The following is a 24,591-nucleotide window of genomic DNA, read 5'->3' on the forward strand; positions in this document are numbered from 1 at the left end:
GGAATCACCGTCCCTGGAAGTGTTCAAAAACTCTGTAAATGAGGCCCTTAGTGACATGGATTAGTGTTGGACTTCACAGTCCTGGGGTAATGGTTGGACCTCGTGATCTTAAAAGTCTTTTCCAACCTACTTGTTTCTATGATTCTATAATGAATCAGACTCAGACTGTCTTTGCATCAGTGAGCTGCAGTTATTCTAAAATGAAAAGACTCGTATCACATATTTTATGTATTTTGCAAACGTACCTAGTAGGTCATTAACGTACTTTGAGTGAGTTCTTTGTACATATGTCTATACAAATGTAAACTAAAAAAATATTGCTGATTATGTAAATAGGACCCCTTAAAAGTACTTTGATAACACCCAACAGAATCTTTTGATCAAGTCTACACAGACCAAAGACTCTACCAGTGCAGGCTCATGCCTTTATGGTCTTATCTTCCTCCTTTGCTTGCCATATGTAGGTCAGGTAGAATCTAGGAAGCAGACATGTGCTTCTATCACCTCATCTCTCTGTCAAAATTGCCTATATGCATATATGAATATTCTACATAATATTCACATTGGGGTGCGTAGGCAGAGTGACTTATGCTGCTTTCTTTAAGAATTTTATGAAAGCTTTATACTTGGAAGCCAAATCCTTGCTTGTTATTCAAAAGGCATGAGTAGTTTATTCTCTTCCATTGCCTTAACTCTATAGCAGCTTGATTGATCCTGAAGATTAACTTCCTAAAAAAGAATGAAAAAAAGAGTTTTGCTTCCCTAAAGCAGAGAGTAATTACTATCCCACAGTGATCAAACCTGGGGAGAAAAATGATCCCTGGCCTGAAGTGTCTGAAGAAAAGCTGCACTTCCATTTAAATTGTACCCTCTAGCTCACTTTTCATTGTTGAGACTTGCATCATAATGAAGTCACATTGAGAGATTGTTCCTGCCTGGGTGAAACAATGGTCTAATTAACATGAATAGGATTGGGATATGAGCCAGCACACAACAGAGTATGTACAGTTTCTCAGAGCAGAGCTGTTCCTTTGGACAAGTAATTTGGCTTTTTCTATTGATAATCAAGAGTTTGAATTTATTAAATTAATTTTCTGCTTTGATGTTTTCAGATATGTTTTTTACTAATTTAGAGAGCTTATCTTTTGAGGAAACAAATAAAATAGTTTTCCTACTATACTCTAACATAACCTCTTGTTTCTGAATCCTAATGGGGTCTTTTTATCAGCTGGAATGTGAATTGGCCAAGCTGTAAATGTTGAGTAAAACGTCAAGTAATAAATCTATAAGGAGTAAGAATCCGGAAGCTGAAAATTCAGTTCATGATAATGAAGGTACAGAAAAGACATGACTTGAAAAGGCATTCTCACAAAAAATATATGCACTGGAAAAAAAAAAAAAAAGAATAACATTCCAGGACAGAAAACTGAGTATGTTCAGTGAATTGTACAAAAACAGTATTCTGGTATTTTCAGACATTAATTATTGAGTATGATGGTGCCATGTGGTTAGGAGATGTGGGTGCCCTGGAGACAGAGGATATAAAGAAGGCAGAGGTGCTGAATGCTTTCTTTGCCTCTCTTTACTCCTGCAGACTCTCCCCAGGGGCCCCAGATTCCTGTAGCCCCAGAAGGAGTCAGGACAAAGGAGGAGTTTGCTTTGGTAGATGAGGATTGGGTTAGGGATCAGCTCTGCAATCTGGACATCTATAAATCAATGGGTCCGGATGGAATGCACCCACGGGTGCTGAGGGAGCTGGCAGAGGTCATTGTTAGGCCACTCTTCATCTTCTTTGGTAAACTGTGGGAAACAGGAGAGGTGCCTGAGGATTGGAAGATGGCAAATGTCACACCAGTCTATAAGAAAGGCAAGGAGGAGGACCCAGCTAATTATAGACCAGTCAGCCTTACCTCCATCCCTGGAAAGGTGATGGAACAACTTATTCTTGACTCCATCTCTAGGCATATCAAGGATGAGGGGGTCATTAAGAACAGCCAACATGGTTTTACCGGGGGAAGTCGTGTTTGACCAACCTTATAGCCTTCTATGAGGAAGTGACTAGGTGGACGGATGATGGTAGAGCGGTAGATGTGGTTTTTCTTGATTTCAGTAAGGCATTTGATACTGTCTCCCACAACATTCTCATGGATAAGCTAAGAAAGTGTGGGCTTGACGATCAGGTAGTGAGGTGGATCAAGAACTGGTTGAAAGGAAGAAGGCAGAGAGTTGTGGTCAATGGGGCAGAATCTAGCTGGAGATCTGTGACTAGTGGAGTCCCTCAGGGGTCGGTGCTGGGACCAGTGCTGTTTAGTATTTTCATCAACGACCTGCATGAGGGAACTGAGTGTACCCTCAGCAAGTTCGCTGATGACACTAAACTGGGAGGAGTGGCTGACACACCAGAAGGCTGTGTTGCCATTCAGCGAGACCTGGACAGGCTGGAGAGTTGGGCAGGGAGAAACTTGATGAAATTCAACAAGGGCAAGTGTAGAGTCTTGCATCTGGGGAAGAACAGCCCCATGTACCAGTACAGGTTGGGGGTTGACCTGCTGGAAAGTAGTGAAGGGGAAAGGGACCTGGGGGTCCTGGTGGATGGGAGGATGACCATGAGCCAGCAATGTGCCCTTGTGGCCAAGAAGGCAAATGGCATCCTAGGATGCATTAGAAAGGGTGTGGTTAGTAGGTCAAGAGAGGTTCTCCTCCCCCTCTACTCTGCCTTGGTGAGGCCACATCTGGAATATTGTGTCCAGTTCTGGGCCCCTCAGTTCAAGAAGGACAAGGAATTGCTTGAAAGAGTCCAGCGCAGAGCCACAAAGATGATGAAGGGAGTGGAACACCTCCCTTATGAGGAGAGGCTGAGGGAGCTGGGGCTCTTTAGCTTGGAGGAGACTGAGGGGTGACCTCATCAGTGTTTACAAATATGTCAAGGGTGGGTGTCAGGATGATGGAGCCAGGCTTCTTTTTTTTCAGTGATATCCAGTGGTAGGACAAGGGGCAATGGGTGTAAACTGGAGCATAGGAGGTTCCACGTTAACATCAGGAAGAACTTCTTTACTGTGAGAGTCACAGAGCACTGGAACAGGTTGCCCAGGGGGGTTGTGGAGTCTCCTATGTTGGAGATATTCAAGGCCCACCTGGACAAGTTCCTGTGTGATGTACTCTAGGTTACCCTGCTCTTGCAGGGGGGTTGGACTAGATGATCTTTCAAGGTCCCTTCCAACCCTCGGGATTCTGTGATTCTGTGAGATTAGTGACAGGACTTGAAGCCTGTCTCAGATTTGTTTTTATAAGGTCCAACTAGGAGTATTGAAAATATCAATAAAGTTACAGCTCTCATGTGGTTTGAATTATTGGATCCAGGCCAGCTTCCAATAGACAGATGCTGTCATTCCCATTACTGGTGCTCTCAGTACATAGGAAGAGGATTGAACAAAGACAGCTGAGATGTGTGGTTATATAGGACCAATGCTTGGAAAAGGTTTCTGGGCCTTTCTGAATCTTTAACTGTAGAGATCCAGCAATGTGTTGTGTTTTGGGTTTTTTTGTTTGCTTGTTTCTGGGTTCTTTATTTTCCCCTGTATGTAATTCCAGTGGCTTCTTGTCGTTCTTGATTCTGTTTTAGGACTTTGTGAATCAAATTCACTGTAAATTCAATGACCAGCACAAAGTCTCCACACTGATAATCCTTCGTAATAGGGCACATTGAGGATATCAGTAATGCCATAGACCTAGTTCTGAATGCCAGCATGGGTCTGAAGCTCATTCAACATAATTTTTATAATGAAGTAATTGGATTACTTTCTTCTGATGAGTAGAAAGCTGTCTGTTCTCTCTTTGGCATTCTACAGGACAGCAAAGCATATCATTCATCTGACAAGTTCCTGGTTTGTCTCTGCATCAAACACCAATGAACACTGTTCCAAAGAGTCTGTAGTGCATCAGTCCCAAGAATAGAATCATTTGGGTGGAAATAGTACACCAAAGTAGTACTGTTTTAAAGCCTGTTAATAAGGAGAGGGAAAGACCATGGATCATCTCAAGGATGGAACAACTGATAGAGGCATGGAAGAATTAAAACATACTGTAAAATTTTTTCTGTTATTTGCCACTGATTTCATGCCATTGCTTCACACTGCACCGAAGTCCAGCACACATTAGTGCTGCAACTGGGACTAACATAATTACGAATGCTAAATAGCAAACTATAACCCTTTTTTTACTTGAGGATAATTAACTTCAGGTGATGCCCTGAAGTTAATGATTGCAGAACAACATGGAAGGTGAAGTGGATGAAGCTTGGTATTAGGGATTAGTACAGGATCTGTATATCCACATATTAGGATCAGTGTATCCACAATTGTAGTCCAGCATCATCTATCACTTCCAGATTAAAAAAAAAATCTTTTTGTTATTATTCAGTTGCCTAAATTTGTTGTTAAAAAAATAAAAATAAAAAATAAGAATTATGTTCATTTGTCCTGTTACGTTTTTTCAGGCAGAATTTTAAAAGATTTCCAAGTAGAAATGAAGAAAAGTTTGAATTTTGCAGTACAATTCTTGTTGATGCCATTGGAAATAGGTTTATTACAAGGATCTGGATTATCTTGAAGCATCTGTGCTCCACAGACTACATTTAAATACTGCTGATAGGAAAAGAAACACCCTTGCCTCTTATTCTCTTGGTGGTGTACTAGGCTTTGGGACCACACAGACTTTTTGTTGCCTTTATTTTGTTATTACTTATTTAATGAAGGTCTCAATTTTTAAGAAGAAAGATAAGAGAATAAGAAAACTATCCAATTGCTTTTTTACATAGTGATAATGGCTATTCTAAGTTCCTACACAGCTTTACTTGTAAAGAAGCATTAAAGGTTGCTTACATAATCTTTGTATGAATAACCTTGATGCTCGTTTGCAGGGAGACTAAAATTTAGACTGGCAGTATTTCAAGGACTGTTTTCTGCTTGAATACTCCAAGCTTATCCACCTCAGGTGTACCTTCTTCTTGTGTTCAGGGATGTTTGTTAGAGCTGCAGGTAGTCTTGTACTTACAGTTTCTATTTGAGGTTGTTTATAAATAGCATTCTGCTTACTTTTAATGCCACTTTCTCAAGCAAAGGATCTTTTCGTTTCGGAAAGGAGACATTAATAAATGACTTTTCTAGGGATGAAATCCAAACCAAATGTTTTTGGATGAGTAATCTTAGTACAGAATCTTTTTGAAAATGAGAAATATCTATTAGTTGTAGCAACTATTTTGACTGTTGTATTTTCATCTTTTTTTCAGAAAACTTCCCATTGATTCAAACACTGGGAAACCTACAGCATTTCTAGGATTGTTCTTTCTGAGGTGTCTGATTACACCATAATTTTTAAAGAATCTTACAGTAGCAGATGTCAGTATGGGAGTTTACCATCTTCCTAATCGGACACAGAGAAAATGGCCACTTGTTTTTGAGTTATTTGTGTACAGGGGAATAGGTGAACTTCTGCCCCCAGGTTTCTGGCTGTAGAAACTGTTGCAGTTTCTTGCAAGCTATGCTAACTTTATGCATGATTGTGCTTACTAGCATGGATCTGCTCATTTGCATAGCAAAGAGGGATCTAAACAGGTTTTAAATATGTCAGTGTAAATAGAGAAAAGGAATACAATGAATCAGAGGTTATAATATATTGATATTATATGTTTAACTTTGAATGGAGCATTTGAATAAATAAGGTAAACGTATTTGTCTTCACTTGAAAGAGCAAAGCTATAATAAAATGAAACAGACTAAAGGTATTGCTTGTGATTCTTCTGAATAGGAAGCCTATGAAAATCATGTAGATAGCACTGGAAAAAACAGTGCAAAACAAGATGAAAATATTATTAGCTTAGTGCTCTCTGCATTTTTGCACACACTTGTTACATAATTCAGTCACAACTCTGACCCTGGGAACTTCAGAGCATGCAGTTTCAGGGGAATGAAAATAAATTTCTTCTTTAGAGCACACAATCAAGAGGCTGAACTTTAAAAAGTTTCAAATATTTCTGTAAAAAGAAGTTTTCAGTGTAGCAGACTAAGTGCCAAAATTTTACAAATACTTATTGGTAGCACTGGCCTGTAAGCAAAGTTAACTTTGTGATTACAAGAGCAGGTACATTTTGTAAAGTATTCATTAATTTAGGATTATGAAAAAGTTTTACCCAGACAGAGGCAGCTTGATGCTCCCCAAAGTCCCTGTGCGTGGTATTCCTGTGACCGGTTCTTGTACTTCAGAGGTCCATAGCTTTGTAGAAGATACCAGTCACAAGAGCTGGTTGAGATGTTTGCTGTTAGAATCTGGTTCTTACCTCATCTGTTCCTAATATGTGAAAGTTTTCTTTAGACATATAAATGCATGTATGATTTCTGTGTGTAGAAGTCAGTGCTGAGAGCCTGAAGGGAGCTGCAGACCTTTTTAATGTTGAAAGTGAAGCCTTATCTCCCTAAGTGACAGCAGGTATCTTCTGATCTCAGGACATTTTAGCTGCTGAGATCAAAACAAATTCCCTGGGATTCAGAGCATGCAATGGCATAGCATGACTCAGCATGTATTTTAGGGTTGGGTTTTTTCGTTTGTTTGCTTGAGGATTTGGGGGGTGGATAAGGATTGACCCAGAAACAGCACAGCCACAAGAAACATTCAGAGGTGGGCAGAGAAAATCTTGTGGATCTATGTGAATTGTGGAATCATAGGATAGTTTGTGTTGGAAGAGATCATATTTCTTTGTGTTACCTCTACTCCATTCTCCACATCTTTATGCCATCTATGGCAAAGGCATGACTAGTGCTTTCTAGTTCTTTTCATCATGTTCTTGTCCTTTCTTTGCCCTTTTTCTTTCTGTTGCAAATTGTCTCTTCTCATTCACCAATACTCACCAGCGCCCCCCACTACAGTTTGTGAGGGCTGTTGCAAGACTAATTTGGAAGTCCCCATAGTAACAGATGCAGCATCTGTATTTACTGCCTTTGGCACAGATTGACTCAGTGGTTTCTTCAGCCATTTGTTTTATAATTTTAATTGTTATTGTTTGAACACAGTATCATTCTTCCTAACAGTGCTAGCACAAAGCTTAACATGGGTTTCAGTTCTTTCAGCCTGATTTCTAGCAATGTAGCATCCCAGGTCCTATCTTTCAAGCCTTGTCCTAACTCTAGATCACTGCCTCCTTTGTCATTAATCTTATATTTCATCCTAGTCTGTTTATCTCCAGATACCTATCCCTAAATGTCAGGTCCTTCTAGCAGGGATCCTAGTTGTCAGACCAGTCATAACCCTGGAAACTTTCAGTCTTTTCCCAATGACCCCCTTCATCTCCAGACTGTAAAAGAGCCAGGCAGATGGTACATGCTCTTTCATGCCCAGTAAGAACTTATGAATAGAACTAGAAAGTATTTTCACAGACTCACAGAGTTGTCGAACTTGGAAGGTGCCTCTGGAGGTCACCCTGCCCAACCAGCCTGATCAAGCAGCGTCACTTAGAGCAGGCTCCACAGGACCCTATCCAGACAGCTTTTCGGTATCTCCAAGAATGGAGATATTTCAGGTAGGAAGTTTTCATTCTGACTTATGAAGGCAAAGAATAGAAAGTAGGAAAATTATTTCAGGGCAACTCTTCTCTAGTTCCCATTGTTCTCCTTTTCTTCTTTCCAGCATTTTGCACACCTGCCTTTCTCTTTTTGCTCTGAGAAGACATCAGATTTTTGGCACAAGATTGTATCTTCAAATGCAGTATCTATTGTTCTGTTTTGCTTTATTATTGTTTATAGCATGCTGCTTTGCAGAGGCCCCAGTGAGGTTCCTTTTTGTAGTGTTAAACACTATAGAAGCATACAGAATATGGGCCCTGTCCCACAGAGCTAACAATCTGATTTTCTTGTCCACATCTCATTCTCTTGGAATAATGGCACCATAATTATTTTATTATTCATTATTCTTCACATTCCCTGCCTGCCATCCCTTACCATAATTCACAGCTATATTTTCACGCTGCTTAATTTTGTTTACATTTTTAAGGGGTGGTCTCAGCAAAATAAAGATACGTGGCCCTTGGCTTTCATTTTTGCAGCAGTTTGACAGGAAAAAAAAAAAAAAAAAAAAAAAAAAAAGCTTTTTTCCTCTATAACAGTCTAAGCATCTGTGAATGTCTGAGAACAGCGTTTCTGAAACAATAAGCTGAAGCAGAAGGAAAAACCAGCAGTGACCCTGAGAAGTCACTCAAGCATGGTAATTCAAATTTTGGGAAGATCTTGTAAAACACGTGCTGCATGGCTTGTACAATTGCTGTTACAGAAAGGACATGTTGTAAATACTGCAGATGGCCAGGAGGTGGCAGTGCAGCCTTGGAAGGAGCTCCGAAACAGCTGAAATCCGTCCCGGTTGCATTTCTGTGTATTAGGAAGCTCCGCAGAGAGCCTCAGCTGCTGGGGGTAATTCTCACAGCCATTCGAAGCATGTTTGAGAGATGTCCTCACGTGAGAATTCATTAAATACATCTGATCTTTTCTAGATGTGTGAGGGAAGACACAAACACATTGGGTCAATGCTTGCCCAGGACAAGGCACAGAAGGGAAAAGCACCGGTCATGTGTGACTCTGTCATTGCAGTGGTTTAGGAATGATCAAATTTCGATCAAATTTCAACCAAATTTGAAAAAGTATTGAAGCCTTAGAGATAATTAAGTATTTATTTTTTTGGTAGAAATGTGGTTTAATCTAAATTAGGACACCTTTCCTTCCTCTCCTTCTCCCCACAAAGAAGAGATTTTTCTCAGCTATTCTATGGTCTATTTAGCATCAGCCAACAGGGCAGCCAGCATGGACTTCTGGCTAGTTTGTCATCAAACTTCCGCTTGGCCTTGGTGTCCTAAGAAGCCTGGGGAAGCTGGGTTTACTGCAGGATGGAAGAAAGAGTTTGGAAGGCGCAAGTCCAAAGAACACTTGGCTTCACATGTTCCACTGTTCATGAAATTACTTGTATTTCAGATTTCACTAGTTTTAAATATTGACAGGAGCAAATGACCTTTAGTTGTTTGACTAGAACTGTGAGATGTGCAGTTTTGAAAGAAGATAGTTTATTCTTATAGAGATTTTATTCTTATAAAATATATTTTATTCTTAGCTGGTATTCTGAACAAGCTTTTCCTTGATTTTCTATTTATTTTTACAAACATATAATGCTGCTGTTTCCCTCATCTAACTTCATAACTTGCTGCAGAGGTAGAAGCACTCATTTCAGACTCTGAGTTACTGTTATTCACAAGAGAGTATGGGAAAGTGAGATGTTCAGCTCTGGGTAAAGTTGAATCCACTGATGAGTCACGTTTGCCTGGTCCCATGGTCCAGTGTTAGGCTGCTCTACTGAGATTCTTGGACCTTGGGAATTTCACTGCAGAGGTGTACTTCTGTTGACTCTAGTTAGAGTTCTGGATGTTACACAACAACCCATACAAGCAAAAACATTTTGCAATGCTTTGAATACGAGGCAATTAAACCAACTTTCTAACAGATCTGTGTTACAAAAAGAGTATTTCCTGACTTGATTGCTATTAATTTCCTAATCAAACTTGTCTCATCTGTAATTAAAAATTAGAAACTTTACAAACTTCAAATGCCTTTTTGTCTGTTTTCTATGTGCAATATAATTGTGGAAGAGGAAAAGAGAAGCCCAGAAAGATTTATTCTGTCTCATGATTTGCAGCGTGATGATGAAGTTTTGAACATGGAAATGACAGTAAAGGTCAGTCCTCAGGTTGCTTTCTTGAATGAAAAAGAGAACAACAGTATTTTCAGAGCCTGAGGCCAGTATTTAGTCAGGTACACGTAAGGTATTACTGCCAAATTTCCAGTAAAACAGATGTGTTATGTAATTGTTACTTTGTTATTTAGGTTGACCCATGACCTAAATCAAACACAAAAGTTAAAAATTAACATTTCCATTTAGGTTGACTCTGATGTTGCTTACATTTACTTAACATCACTAGAACTTGTGTTCCTCTGTCTAACAATTACTCTACAATGCGAATTACAGTTATTGAACTGAATCCTAATCACATTCCTGTTGTGTAAAATAGGTAATTTAAACAAGAAACAGTTTAAGAAGAATGTACCAGAGAATAGGGCTGTACATAAACTATTAGCTTTTCCTTTGAATTTTATGAAGCCCATGACTTCATGCCTTTATGTCAATTGTTCCTGAAAAGATTTTCTTTCTTTGTCAGATTTGACATCTCAAGAATGAAGCCTAGGGGGAAAAAAAACTGTAGCAGGCGACAGACTTTCATTTCAGAAATATATATTGTTATAGCAGCTGCACAGAAAAGCACTTCTTCAGGTGGGCGTTTATATGCATAATTCTAGCATTGCATTCATATGTATAACTATCATGTGGCACCTTCAGTAGTCCCATTTTCTGATGGAGTACCCCTCCTAAATATCTGATATGTGAAACTGAAATAGTTTTTGAACTGTCCCATTTTTAACTTTAGTTTGTGAGAAGCTGTTATTTCTTATACTTGATGGTAACTGTAATATATAATATTAGTTTAAAATATGTAATAATAATAATATAATATGTAATAATCAAATATGTAATATATATTACAGTTTAAAATATGTAATAATAATACAATATGTAATAATAAATATTTAATATATAATATTACAGTTTAAAATAAACTTTTTCCTTTCTAAAGTTTATTTACAGTCAATGTTAGGAAAGTGGAGAATAACAATTCTTTACTTATTTTACCAAAGGGCCATCTTTCCACTGCTGTGTGTTTGCAGTAAGATATTATCATTCTCCTCTCACCTTGCCTTTTCCTGAGGATCTGTTGCCTGTCTCTGCTCAGTTTTACTCTTCCTATACTGGTTTTTCATAATGGAAGAGTTGCCAGTTCCTTAGCGTCAGCAGCATCTGTTCCCTTCTCCTGTGAGCCAATTGTCTATCTGACTTCCCATCTCAGCCAGGTCACTTTAATTTCAGGGACCAATCAGAGAATAGAGGGTTTTGAAGTAAGTGAAAAGTCTTTTCAGTATTTTATGTTAGTTTGTACTTACATTTTATAGTCTTTTTATATTTTACCAGTGGGATAGTATTTGCATTTGCACTCCACCAGTTGAAGCTTTTTGATTTTAAAGGCTGCATGTCTGGTAAAACTGTCATTTCTGTTCAACTTTTGGCCTAGGTTTTGAATTTGAATGGGAACAGCCTGAGCACACTGTAGGACATCTCTAGACTTAAGAACACTTCAAAAAATTATCACCAGTTTTAATTAATTTATTTCCTTTAATAATATTCATGACCTGGTGAGAAATTAAGCTCTAATTCTTTTTTTCTTTTTATGGAACATTTACTAGCATAAATGTTCTTGCATTGTGATGTGTGCTTACAAGATAGGATTGGGCTAGGATGCACACAGAGAAACAGAATGGAGGGCTAAACTAGGTTCATGAATACTGTGCTGCTATTATCAGCCCACAGTTTTGGTGCCTGTTGATAATCATCTCCAATTTAAATCACAGTATTAGGGTGGTATTGCTGTATCACCAATCTGACCTTTATAACAGTCATTTCGTTTTAGCAAATAGAGTAACTTATCTGGAGCATACTAAGCCTCTCCCAACAGACCCAATAATGAGCAAGGGGAGTTCCAGGCACTGGATCCCATTAAGTATATTTAAAGAATAAATGCAACTGATTGCTTTAACTGAGGTTTCTTCTGCAATACCTTCAGCCGTACGACTCCTTTCAAAACGACAGTCTTGTAGCCCAGCCAAAAATAATTTGATGTGAGACATAACCACATGATGACTTTTGAGGGCATCAGAGACTTGAGCAAACTGCAGTTCTTCAGCCTGAGCTGGAACAAGCTGAAAAGGTCGAAGGGTGATATAACATTCCTAAATAATAATAATGTGTGATAAATACATTCCTAACATGCTCAGTTATGACATAACACAGAATCCATGGCATAGGGTACGTATTAGCAATTGAAATTCCTGGGAAAACATTCTAACCATGACCACAGTTCAAAAGGCTTAAAATCTGGTCCTGCACCTTATTAATTCTAAAGACACTTGCAGTGTAAGAAGCCTTAAGATGATGTTATGGCATCTTTGTTCTCACAGTGCCTTCACTTCTCTTTATAGTCACAGCCTAACCAAGTAAATGAGCTCTTGTGGCTTTTTTTTGCCAAGACGTCTCCGAAGCATAATTCCTTTCTTTTTTACTTCTCTTAACCATTAGATTTATTGGTGGCCTGTGCCAAATATCAAAATCTGAGCCCTGGCTTTAATTTTGCTGTCTCAGCTTCACTGAATAATCAGGGGTGGATAAGGGGTGGGAGCAGAGACAGTTTCTAGCCTTGGTGATGCACATAGACACTGTTAGCCTCTATTACTGCATGTTTCTGCAGCTGCACAGCTGTGCTGGCTAGAGCTCTGGCAATACTCAGGCCCTTTTACTGACTCTCATTCATTCCTATTGCCCAACCAGGTTCTGGAACAAATGTTCCCTCTCTCCTTTATTCCCTTTGAATCAGTACTTTTTAACATTATTTAAAAGGCTCAGTCAGAATCCGCAGAGTTAACCCTGGCAAATTTGAGTCATTGAAAGACTTAACAAAGTTTTTTTAAATTATTATTTAACACTAAATTTAATATTTTGTACAAAATGAAGTTGGGCAAACAGAGTACTTATCTGAAGAGAACATCTCTTTTATTATAACACCAAGTTGACAAAGGAACAGGACTCCACTGGGGTACCCAGGAACATCCTGTGTTGATGCTGGGTTATCTGTGTGGGCTGTCAATTAAGCTTCAATTGATCTTTTCAATAGACACTGAGATATAAAAAGAAATGGAAAAAAAAAAAAGAGCTACCAGTTCCAGTCTCTGGTTCTCTGTTTTTTTACTTAGGTTTTTATCAGATTAAACTTTTAATTTTGCTGTGTTCTGCACCATCAGCTCTGTGTGTCCACTTGGTAACTCTTGAGTATTACACATTACTAAACCTGTGCCCCCCGCAGAGCTTCTTAGGTATCAAGCCCCAATGTCTAGTTAGTTCAGTTCAGAGCAAAGCAGCCTTTCAGACAATATTCAACCACTGAACTTGCAAGTGATTGGATTTGCTTATCTTTTTGTCAAAATGTATCTATATTCTGCTCACAAACACATTATTATTCAGTTGATCCTATGATTTTATAAGAAATATGTATTTTATCTATTATGTTTTAAACCAGTGGGCAGTCTAGCATGTTCTTCATTTACAGGATAGGTTTGTGGTGATGTCTTGAAGTTTTAGTGACACCTCTAAATCCTTTAAACATTTCTCACATGTCCTATGAAGCTTTCTTTGTTGAATTTTGTAATACTGGCAACAAGGCAAGCTCATATCCCTCTGGTTTTCTATCACTAGTTCTAGTGCTTTTCATTGTTCCTCAGATACTGTCCTCCATTGTGTGGTGTGAATTTGTCTGTTCCTAGCTACATATTTTGCAATTTGTTCTATGTGCTTTTTAAATAGGGCCACCAAGTTTAAACTACTGTTTATAGATGAGCTTACTAACATCTTTATGTCATCTCCTACTTTACAAGGAAGGTATTAAATTGGTAGATAAATTACCTCTTTCTACTAGGTCATTGAGAAAAAGACTTTAAAGCAGAACATCAGCAAGAATACTCTGATGATTTTCTTTCTATCATTACATTTTGCGATACATCCTTTAAGCATTTTTTGTCTATTTACCAATAGACAAAACCTTCACTTTTGGATATCATTATTTTTTATTACATTCTCAGTCAGGAGCTATTAAAGTTATCAATGCATTTAAATTTCTATCAAAAGCAATTTAATATTAATTTTTGTTTCCCGTGCACCATAGTAGAATTATTAATAAGGCCATTAACTTGTAATTATTTACTGTGTCGCATATCACCTGTTCTGTGATATCTAAGGATGATATCAAACTAACTGACCTATTTTAGTCATCGTATTTATCCTAAATGCTCTTACAACTTCAGTTCATTTATAGCCTTCTAGAACTTCCCAAGCATACTATCATTTGTATGAAATTAATAGATAAGTGGCTCAGAAAGTTCTTCAACCGGTTCATTAATGTTCTTAGTTGAAAAATGCCTGCTTTAAAAAGTAGATCCAGTTTTACATTCTTTTTAGTCATTAACAAAATACAAAATATTTTTTATCAATGTAAATTCTGACCATGCCTTCATGGTTCTTCCCAATGGCAAATTAAAATAAGCACTGCAACTATCTTTTTCTTCTTTATTCTGATTGACTATTTTAAAATCTTTAGGTAGGATCAAGCCTATAGTATTGCTTGAATTTCATTAGGTCCTAATTATGATCTCTAATTATACAAGCCATCAAATTTTCATTGACATTTTTAGCTTTAATGTTCAAGAATCTGAGCTTCTAACAACTGATTTGCTATCACTGCTATAATTTTTCCTGGTTTTCATTCACTTCTGCTGTAGTGAAATTAAAGGACTGTAGCCTGATCCAGTAGAGTTCATGAATATTTGCTGTAGTCTGTAAGCTTAAAAGGTGGAAGATTTTTTTAATTGTAAATGAAAAAGTGTTTAATGATGAAGCATTTAGTGCTTAACCTTCTGTGTCTTTAAAACTCTCTCAACCGTCCTTCACATTTTTTAGCTGCAGATTTTGTGCCGCTCATTTTGCTCATGCTCTAATGAAAATTGTCCTTTTAAAACACCAAGGAAATGTAAAGGACATGCTTATGAGATACACTTGCATGTGGTTTTAGACATAATTGACTCTTAAAGAGCTACAAAGTCCTTAATCTACTTCCTTCATTTAAAGATTCTAGGAATTCAAAATGCTCTGGAAGTATTTCAACGGACAGTATCAGTGAAGCTTCAAGAATACTGAACAATGTTTTAAAGAGCAAAAACACTGGTGGCAAAGGTAACGATAGAACTAGACTGATTCAGGACGTTGCAGCCAGCTCCTTTGCATTCTCTCTCAGATCAGTAGAAATTGGCCCTGAGAATTTTTCATTAGAATATCGCAGAATCATAATAGCTTAGCTTATTTATTCTGCCAGTTTTGAACCCAACTTTTTCTTGATGTCACAAAAGCGTAATATTGAAATATATTAAAATATTAGTTCTCCTAGTAAATTCAATAAATTCTCTAATGCATATAGCAACACTTTTTTTGAATACAGTCCCTTCAAATATACCCTGCCCTAAAAATTTAGAGGCTTAGGCATATTTAATGTCTAAAGCCAAATGGACTTTGTCACGTGCATATTGAATTCTCTAATCCATTTCTCATGATTAGTCAGGACTAAAATTACACAGCACTACTAAATCCCAATATGAAAAACAGATTGCAAGAAGGGAGCTAGTAGGTCTAATTTCAAACCACCAAACATCAAGAATAACTCTTTCAACGTTATCTTTCACCTTGAAGGACTACCTGAAATTATGAACTAATTAAGCAGTCACTTGATGACTGAAGGAAAAAATGGTTTGCCTTATGGAAGAGCTTTGTCTTTGGGTTATTCAGTGCTTAATCAGCTGTGAGTTCTCAGAATTCCGAATAAGTCTCTCCTGGATACTCTAATGTCAGGCATTGTAGCTGAGCCACTATTGCAGCCTTTCCTTCACTAGGAGTTTAGAACTCTAATTCAGCTGCTCATTTCATGGAATTTGGAGAAGCCAAATAGTGCTTGTCTAAGAAATTGGGCTGAAACTCACAAATATATTTAAAGATTGCTGGTAAGGTTAGCAGATGGATATACAGACAGCAGTCACATTAGCCTTGTTCCTGTAGGAAACTGAGCTAGCAAAACACACAAGATACACTAGAGGCAGATCCAAGGTCATCCTAACCTGTTCTGATCCATCAGCTGAAATCATGTTAATCTACTCAGCATGAAAGGTTAAAAGCTCCCCTGTCAGTTTAATTTGGTATTAGAATATAGAATAGCTAGAGGAAAGCACGTTTCTGCTGATAAGCGTAGCGTTTCATTCTGAATACATTAGGGAATTCATGTTTAGAAAAAATGCCAGCAAAATTAAGGCTTTAGCATGATACATGTTTTGTGGTACCAGAGGGATGGGATTCAGAAGTGGTATAATAAGTACTCTGGAAAATGAAATAATATAGGCAAAAAATGTTCTTTAGTCACCACCAAAGCCAATCTAATGGTACTGAATATTTAAATATTATTTGTCTTAGATACAATCTAGATACAATACTGGATAATTTGGCCCCTTATAATGCAATTTGAATTATCTGATTGGGACTCTGTGATCTTTTCTTTTCTCTATTGTACAATGATTGGCTAATGTTATAGTATTATCAGAAAGGGGGAGTTGTAATCATATAAACAGGTTGTAGATAGAATCACTGACACCCTTGTCTTTACAGGAAGTATGCTGCCAGGTATCTAAAGTCAGATCCTGTGTAAGAAAGTTGTTTGTTTCCCAACCTGGGCAGTGAAACATATGGTTGATATTGACATTTATTTGTTTCTGTTCAAGAATATTTCAAACAAGAAAATTACTGAATTTGTTAATCTATGATATGGAGAAAGAGTAGTTTGTATATGAAAAGCATGAAAAACCATAAAATTAGGGCAAATTATGCTCTGACTTTGCACTGAGTCTCTTCTAGACCAAAAACATCCAGCCTTGGTGTTAGGCTGAAATCCTGTTTCTATGAAAGTCCTGTTGCAGAATGAGGGTGTGTAAAGCAGACTAGCCAACAAAATAATTCTGTATTGCAGATGGATTTAAATGGAATAAAGGTATCTAAGATCTGAAGCAATAAAAAAAGAAAAAAAAAAGGTCTATGTTGAGATACCTTCAGCTGCAAAGGTACACTTGGGAGTTGGCTTACTTATGGTTTACAACTCTTAGGTTTGGAGGAGAAGCTGAAATTTTTTGAAGTGTAGCTCTGTTGTATAATACAGAAATATCACATCCTGCATCCAATAAGTTGCCATAGATATTAGTAGGAAATGTACACATAGAAACTGAGCGCCAAATACACAGATGGAATTAGCTTACAGCCTAATTGACTGGTTGGTTTCTTTCAATTCTAAAACTGAGTTTTATTACAGATCGCTAACTTAAATTTGGATGACCAACACTCTTCGGAAGTTCCAACTTTGAAAAAATGGAGCATTTAAGATGCGCCTCATTTAGCAAGAGCAATCTCTCACAAACAGAAGGAATAGTCTAGTCTTGACCTCACTTTAGATGAAAACTACATCTCAACACTAGATGGTACTATGTTTACTGCGCTAGTGATAATGCAGGCTGTTACACTGGGACACAGTAGAATTGTTTCTTTATAGCAAAATATTTTAGAGAGTTAGTTTTTACTGACTGCCAACAAAGTCAGGTTTTCAAATATTAAAAATTTTAATTGCATCTTTAGCAGAACTGAAGAGTGGGAGTGAGGCAGAACAGCTACATTCCAGTAAAATGAATGTTTCTTTTAAAAATGTGCATATTTATTTATGTTTAATGATCTAACTGATCTAATGATCATTGATCAAGTTACAGATGGACAGAATAACACAAACTCTGACACTCGTAACTTGTTTTACCTCCTGTATCAGCCACCTTTTTCTATTACAACTAACAGTATTGAGTGGTCTTGGTTATTTTTCAAGGAACTTCAAAGCTCAACCAAGATTACACCACATAGTGCAAATAGTAACTATCTTGTCAGCCTTAAAAGATGTGTTTGAAAATCTGCCTTACTCTTATCACACATCCACTGAGAACAATAGAATCATATTCTTAGTTGGTTTAAGTAAAACTGACTGCCTAGTAGAGCTATACACAAATAGTAACTTTATGTTAATAAAGAGATTCATCATTTAAAGGTAAGTCTTTATTATTTCAAAGCTAATTTGTTTTTATTCACTAGAAATACAGTGTTTCCCCACTTGGTCAAGTATAGAGGAAGCTATGCTTAAACATAGTTGGAATTTCTGTCTGTGAGTGCTGCATTCATTCATGCTTACAGCGGAACCCAAACTGATATGAATCACAGTCTAACATTTTTTGAGATGGAGGCACTGAACCCTCCAGGTGTACTGGACTCTAAATGTTCTGTAGAGATTAACATCAGTTGTAACAGGTAGGCTAAATCAAGGTTTACAATCCATTAAATAATTCTCTTAAATAACAAGCAATTACATCTGCACCAGTTCCAGATTTTTTCATCTTACCTGGAATGCTAATGTATGTATTTTAAACTTTGTTGACTGGATTCAGACACTAATGGAACTCTGAGGCCCTGATTCTTATTTATGTTCAGACTCTGTAAAACTGCATGAGAGCACAAAGGTTTTTAAGGCAATATTGGTACAGTTTTCAATTACTTTAAGGTCTTTCTTTGTGGCTTGAGTACTGAGAAGTGCTGCTAGCCTAAATTAAAATAATCTGTGTTTTGTTAAGCAATTTCTCAGGTTTAAGTCATGCAGATGACAGCTGAAGAAAGAGCTGAAAACAAAGTAGTCTGAATGTGCCTATATATGGATGTTTTAAACTCATACTAATAAATCTGCGCTTTTTTCTACTTAGGGCTTAACTAATCTTATGATTTGGGGCATAAGCAGAAATTGAATAGCCTGAAAACAAGATCCCTACCATTTGTATTATTCCATCCTCCCTCTCTCAAAGCCTTAGATGGCACTGCAGTAGTAAATTATTGTGTGTGCAAATTATTTCTATAAGATTTTTAAAATGGTTCCTTGAGATATTGAGACCCATCTGATCAGATTTTTTAATATGTGTGCAATCTTTTCATATACTCCCTAATACTCTATTGTCAATTTCTGTCTCTCTTTAGCCATTTCGGATTAGAAATTGCACTTTTTGTGATAGAACCCTAGCACATTGCTAGGGCTCACAAGGCTTCAACTGTAATATTTGAAGCTTAAACATTTCTAACACCTGCGAAATTAGTATATGTTACCTACAAATCTATATTGTAAACTGACTGAGAGAACACAGACTCTCTGTTAATCTGTTCCATAAGAAAACAGACATTCAGGTCTGCTCATATAAATATCAAAGAGCCTGAGAGCTATGGAACTAGAATTTCAGTAATGCAACATAGAAGCAAACAGAGCTGACTGTTGAAAGCCCTTGCCTTTGGTGTCAGAATCAAATCAATTGTTTACTGCTGGATAAAGAACTGTGAATTTGTTGTGAGATTTTCATCAGGGTGCTTCTTTTGTACTCCATTTCTTACCCCAAAGCCAGCATGTTATGGAGCTGCTCATGCTCTATATCTAATTTCTACAAGTTTTCCATGTTATTTATATTCTCAATCCCTCTGATGCTAACTGACCAGTTTAGAAATGTGTGCAGTGTGAATTTACAGAATAATAAACTCATGTCTTTCAGTGGTTAAATCTTCATTCCTAATGCCAAGGTGAGTTCATGACATAGTCTTTTCAATATTTGGTAATAATATTAAACTAATTTAATTTGATTGAAAATGGCCTTTGATCTCCTTCAACACTGCGTGTGTCAATCAACCAGCACAAAGCTGATTGCAACCACTCTTTCCATTTTGCAGTATTGTTAAAGTAATCTGATCAATTAATTGCACCAAACTTTTTTAAGTGCTCTAAACTGACCAATCATCTTTCTAAAGATCAAATATCTGAATCAGATAGATGTAATTGGTAGTTTTGTTAATGTGTTAGCAGAGGAACATTCCGTTTGATTAATTATTTCCTTTTTACATGTATTGTGTCTGAACTACACTCACATTGAACCAATACTGCCTGGACAAAAATCTCCCAAATCAGGTAACAAAGAGGCAGCAGCTGTACTGAAAGGTAGCCTCTCGTGGATATGGATAGCAAGCACTTGCCAAAGGGATCAAGAACCATTAGCTCTTAAAACATAACTTTTATCACTCCTTTACTCCACTGAGGTGGAAGAAGGTGTCTTCAGTGTCAGTAGCTTGAGATCACCCTTTTTTAACCCTCCTAGCTTGAAGAAATCCAGTATGTTGTGGGGGTTTTGTTTGTTTTACACACACATAGTGTGTTAAGCATCATCTAGTTGGCTTATCTTTCGTATGTTTGTGAACAACTTGTTAGTACACTCCTTCATCAAACTAACTATACCACGCTGCTGTCCTCTGTTCTTTGGATTTTATTGCATAGATGGTTAGGCATACATTGAATAGTTTTTACCTTCTTACAAATTATCTAATTTTGAGTAAGGGAACCACCTACTTCTTTCTGGCTGCTGGTTTGATCTGTGAGAGTGTGTACCTGTATCTCTGATCAGACTGATCATCGATATTCTGTTTTCATTCTTTATTTGAATATGTGCAACATTACACTACAAAATGTTAGGAATATATTCAAATAGTGAGGAATATATTGAGATACTATTCCAGTTCTTTGAGCCTGACCTGTGAAAACTCAGCTGTCTTACACTGTATAATATTCTGATGGCAGTCACAATCTCTTGTTAGTATCCATATTCAGGCAGTTCAATCCACAGTACCTTTTATGAGCATAAAGAAGGTTTTTGTACATTCATCCACTGTTCTTCTGCAGTGTTGTGTGCAGTCTTAGCAGTTATTAATCTTGCCACTAAACCTCAGTTCTTTTGCTCATTTCATAACTGATACCCTTTTCATCATCCTCTGAGGGAGACAGCCATGCTTCTTTCTTCTTCCTTTTGCCATCAATGTTAGATCAGCCTGTGTCTTAAGGAGCATTTTCAAATTACCTTTCAGTTTGCATTTCTCATCTATGCATTCTTTCTGGATTAAAACTTGCAGGACCTGTCAGGATGCATTTACTTATTTCTGCACATACAAGGCAACATCCATAATCAAATTCAGTTTCGTCACATCAGTCAAGTCTTGTAAAGTGACCATGAAGAATTCCTTCTATACATTGGTCAAGTTTTACAAAAGTCACAGTGACAAAGCATCAGAGAACCCTGCCAAATGTAATTGTTGTGTGCATACTTCTCAAGATTTCACCCAGCTCTTCTTGTTTTCATTCTTTGCATATGCTCAGTATCTGAAGTGTGAGAAAAAAAAAAGAATTTGTTTTCAGATTTTCTGGAGAAAAGACATTGGCAGAAGCACTCATGGATATGGGCTGTCTGGGCTTCCATCATAGTGTGACAAATTCCTGTGCTCATTTTGCTTATCTGCTTCCTCATGAGAGGTGAACATTCTTTACACAGAATGGGGGCTCAAAAAGGATTTGAAATAATAGTTCAGTAACTGTGCAAATGCCTCTCCTGTTGATGGGAGGATTTTTTTTTTTTTACACTAATGCTTTCCAGCTTTCTCTGCCCTCCCTTTTTAAATAACGAAAAGATTCAGCTTTCTTGCAGGCCACTGAAACTTGGCCAGTGTTCCCAAACTTAGAGCAAATCAACATAAGTACTCCATGTTTCTCAGCTGGCTTTTTCAAATGTGACATACTCAGAGACACTGATTTAAACATGTCAGATTCTATCTCAGTAGCTGCTACCTAACAGTCTTCAAATCAATAGTGGCATGCAGATCACATCATTATTACTGTATGATATGAATACCATTTCCCTTTTTTTTCCACATATGCAGCACAGAAGTATTTATGAAACAGCTGTGCTTTGTTTCGTGTTTATTGATTCTTCTACCATCTTCAGTTAGTAATGATCCAGTACCATTGTTGATTCCTTTTGGTTTTGATATACTTTTAAACTGTTTCTCACTTTCTCCTTATGTGCATTTGTTCTTTTCATCATTGGTTTTGGTTTGTTTTTTTTTTAAGTTTAAACTTCTTACTGTCAATTTCTTTTTCTTCCCATTTATTATAGCTGCTTTTAATTTCCCACTAAGTAGATACTATCTTCTTATTGACTGTTGCATTCTTTCTCAACTGTGAAATATTCTAGGAACAAAAAGGTTGTTAAACATTTCCCAGATCCTCTTGACACTTTCTCTGGAAGCTGAACTAGCACTTAGGTTTTGTAGCCCTGTGAGAGAAGCCTGTGTAAAAGGTAAAATATGCACAGTACATATTTCCATATCTAACACAAATTAATATTACATATTAACACACAGTTTAGGTATTGTTTTGTTTGTGATGTTTGAATGTAATCAAGTCAGATCTACTACCTGCTCAGCAATCGCCAACATTTAGTGGTTTTAGAGAAATTGAGGTTGCTAAGCACATTGTTTCGTACCAGTACAGGTTGGGGGTTGACCTGCTGGAAAGGAGTGAAGGGGAAAGGGGAGCTGGGGGTCCTGGTGGATGGGAGGATGACCATGAGCCAGCAATGTGCCCTTGTGGCCAAGAAAGCAAATGGCATCCTAGGGTGCATTAGAAAGGGTGTGGTTAGTAGGTCAAGAGAGGTTCTCCTCCCCCTCTACTCTGCCTTGGTGAGGCCACATCTGGAATACTGTGTCCAGTTCTGGGCCCCTCAGTTCAAGAAGGACAGGGAATTGCTTGAAAGAGTCCAGTGCAGAGCCACAAAGATGATGAAGGGAGTGGAACACCTCCCTTATGAGGAGAGGCTGAGGGAGCTGGGTCTCTTTAGCTTGGAGGAGAGGAGACTGAGGGGTGACCACATCAGTGTTTACAAATATGTCAAGGGTGGGTGTCAGGATGATGGAGCTAGGCTTCTTTTTTTTCAGTGATATCCAGTGATAGGACAAGGGGCAATGGGTGTAAACTGGAGCATAGGAGGTTCCACGTTAACATCAGGAAGAACTTCTTTACTATGAGAGTCACAGAGCACTGGAACAGGTTGCCCAGGGGGGTTGTGGAGTCTCCTACGTTGGAGATATTCAAGGCCCACCTGGACAAGTTCCTGTGTGATGTACTCTAGGTTACCCTGCTCTTGCAGGGGGGTTGGACTAGATGATCTTTCGAGGTCCCTTCCAACCCTCGGGATTCTGTGATTCTGTGATTAGCTGGGTAGTAAGGCAGAAGCAAAGCTCAAATTCGAACTCTTTTTTTCCCCTTCTCTTTCTTTATCATTAGCTCATGCTACCTAATTACAGGGCAGATGTAACAGAAATGAAGCTTTGATAGGCAAGTTACTGGAACAGTGCATGTTGTTTTATTTTGCCCTATTGTCATTCAACTGTTGTGAGAATAAACACAAGGGTTGCCGTAAGTATTTTACTAAATTAAACAGCAGTTTACAGCTGTTTTCTTTTCATGTCCTCAGACTTCTGTGACCAGAGGAGGAGGGTTATTTATTTGTTTGATTTTGATGGTCTGGATGCGGAAAACTTGATCTATCTTCCACAGAGCAGAACTGGATATACTTCCACCTCCAAATAGTGCATTTGTTTCATTTTTCATCAGATTATTTTATTATATACAGGTGTAATTCCTATGAAGCCTCTTCTAGTGATTAGTGAAATTGCAGGCATCCACATATGCTCTTCATAATTTAGTTTTATATTTCAGGGGAATGGGAAGTGCTGAAGTTCTTTCACCCAAGGAAAATCATGGCAACATTCTCCTGTTTGCTTTATTGGCTTAGGGATACAGAATTTGTAGAAAACTGCCCCTGATCCTGGGCTACAATGGAGTTACTAATGTGGCCCACCTGCAGTATAGCAGGCTAAAAAACTTGAAATGTCTGGTTTGGCAGGGTAGGTATTAGCAGTTACAGTACTATCCTTACATCCAGTCGTCACTCTGTGCCTTGAATTTGTAGCGGACAGTCTTTTCTGGATTTGACTTCCATAAGAATGATACCCTAGGTTTAATTCTTGCCCTGGCTCCAAGGTCCTTCAGATACTGAGCACTGAAATTCTTCCATACTGCACCACCATGCCTCAATTGTCTCTTACAAGGGCAGAGAAAGGTGACCAGCATGTGGAAGAGGTATTTGTCAGCTGATGGCCTGAAGCAAGTTGTATACTGAGGAAATTTCCTCCTTGATATAAGCAATACTAGCAATAAAAATTGTTCTAAATCTTGTTTCTCAAGATGTCCAGATTTTATTTAGGAACATTGCTATAAACAGAGCTAGTGAATAGATAGATTAATAGATACACAGATGATAGATAGATAGATAGATAGATAGATAGATAGATAGATAGATGAAATCAAGCAGAGTTTCCACTGTCATTGAAGTGGTCCAAAACAATGGTCCAAAACAATGTACAAGTAATTCAGAATATTTATGAGCTGCTTTTTCTTAATATATTTTTTTTTCTGAAAAGGAATCCAAATCCATTAAAGAAGATGCAATGTATTTACTCTTGCTATATTATGAAACTACATGAGCAAACTGAAGGACTTCAAAGTCTCCAGTTTCTGCAGTTGGTATTGGACCATAACTGCATTACAATGATTTCATAAGGTTTACTAGCTAGACAGAACATTCCGCTGACTCACCATCTGGAGTAAAACCAAATATGAGAACCAAACAGTTTACAAGCTTTGGCAAAATTACAGAAATTTTTCTGGACTTCCAACAGAACTCAAGAACAGGTTTGGTTTTTTTTTAATGCTCTATATTCAGTGGATTAAATATGGTGGACTGGTTTTGGACAAAATTCCCA

At 37.6% G+C, this 24,591-nt stretch overlaps 1 protein-coding gene across 1 annotated transcript in view; it reads left to right on the forward strand.

Moving 5' to 3' along the window:
* LRRC9 (leucine rich repeat containing 9) overlaps window positions 1-24,591 on the forward strand; it is a 43,958-nt gene that overhangs the window by 13,008 nt on the left and 6,359 nt on the right. Inside the window, 24 exon segments of the mRNA XM_034061301.1 lie at window positions 1,229-1,430; window positions 4,496-4,579; window positions 5,948-5,999; window positions 6,001-6,055; window positions 8,127-8,275; window positions 8,423-8,498; window positions 9,616-9,805; window positions 11,049-11,089; window positions 11,210-11,266; window positions 11,268-11,330; window positions 11,793-11,902; window positions 17,178-17,252; window positions 17,254-17,323; window positions 17,696-17,760; window positions 17,762-17,883; window positions 17,886-17,911; window positions 18,615-18,678; window positions 18,681-18,733; window positions 19,342-19,470; window positions 19,789-19,839; window positions 19,841-19,915; window positions 23,562-23,677; window positions 23,909-23,918; window positions 24,314-24,520. Coding sequence (XP_033917192.1) covers window positions 1,229-1,430; window positions 4,496-4,579; window positions 5,948-5,999; window positions 6,001-6,055; window positions 8,127-8,275; window positions 8,423-8,498; window positions 9,616-9,805; window positions 11,049-11,089; window positions 11,210-11,266; window positions 11,268-11,330; window positions 11,793-11,902; window positions 17,178-17,252; window positions 17,254-17,323; window positions 17,696-17,760; window positions 17,762-17,883; window positions 17,886-17,911; window positions 18,615-18,678; window positions 18,681-18,733; window positions 19,342-19,470; window positions 19,789-19,839; window positions 19,841-19,915; window positions 23,562-23,677; window positions 23,909-23,918; window positions 24,314-24,520 — 2,142 coding nt within the window.

The sequence above is a fragment of the Melopsittacus undulatus genome, chromosome 4 (genome assembly GCF_012275295.1).
Source record: "Melopsittacus undulatus isolate bMelUnd1 chromosome 4, bMelUnd1.mat.Z, whole genome shotgun sequence".
Taxonomy (NCBI): domain Eukaryota; kingdom Metazoa; phylum Chordata; class Aves; order Psittaciformes; family Psittaculidae; genus Melopsittacus; species Melopsittacus undulatus.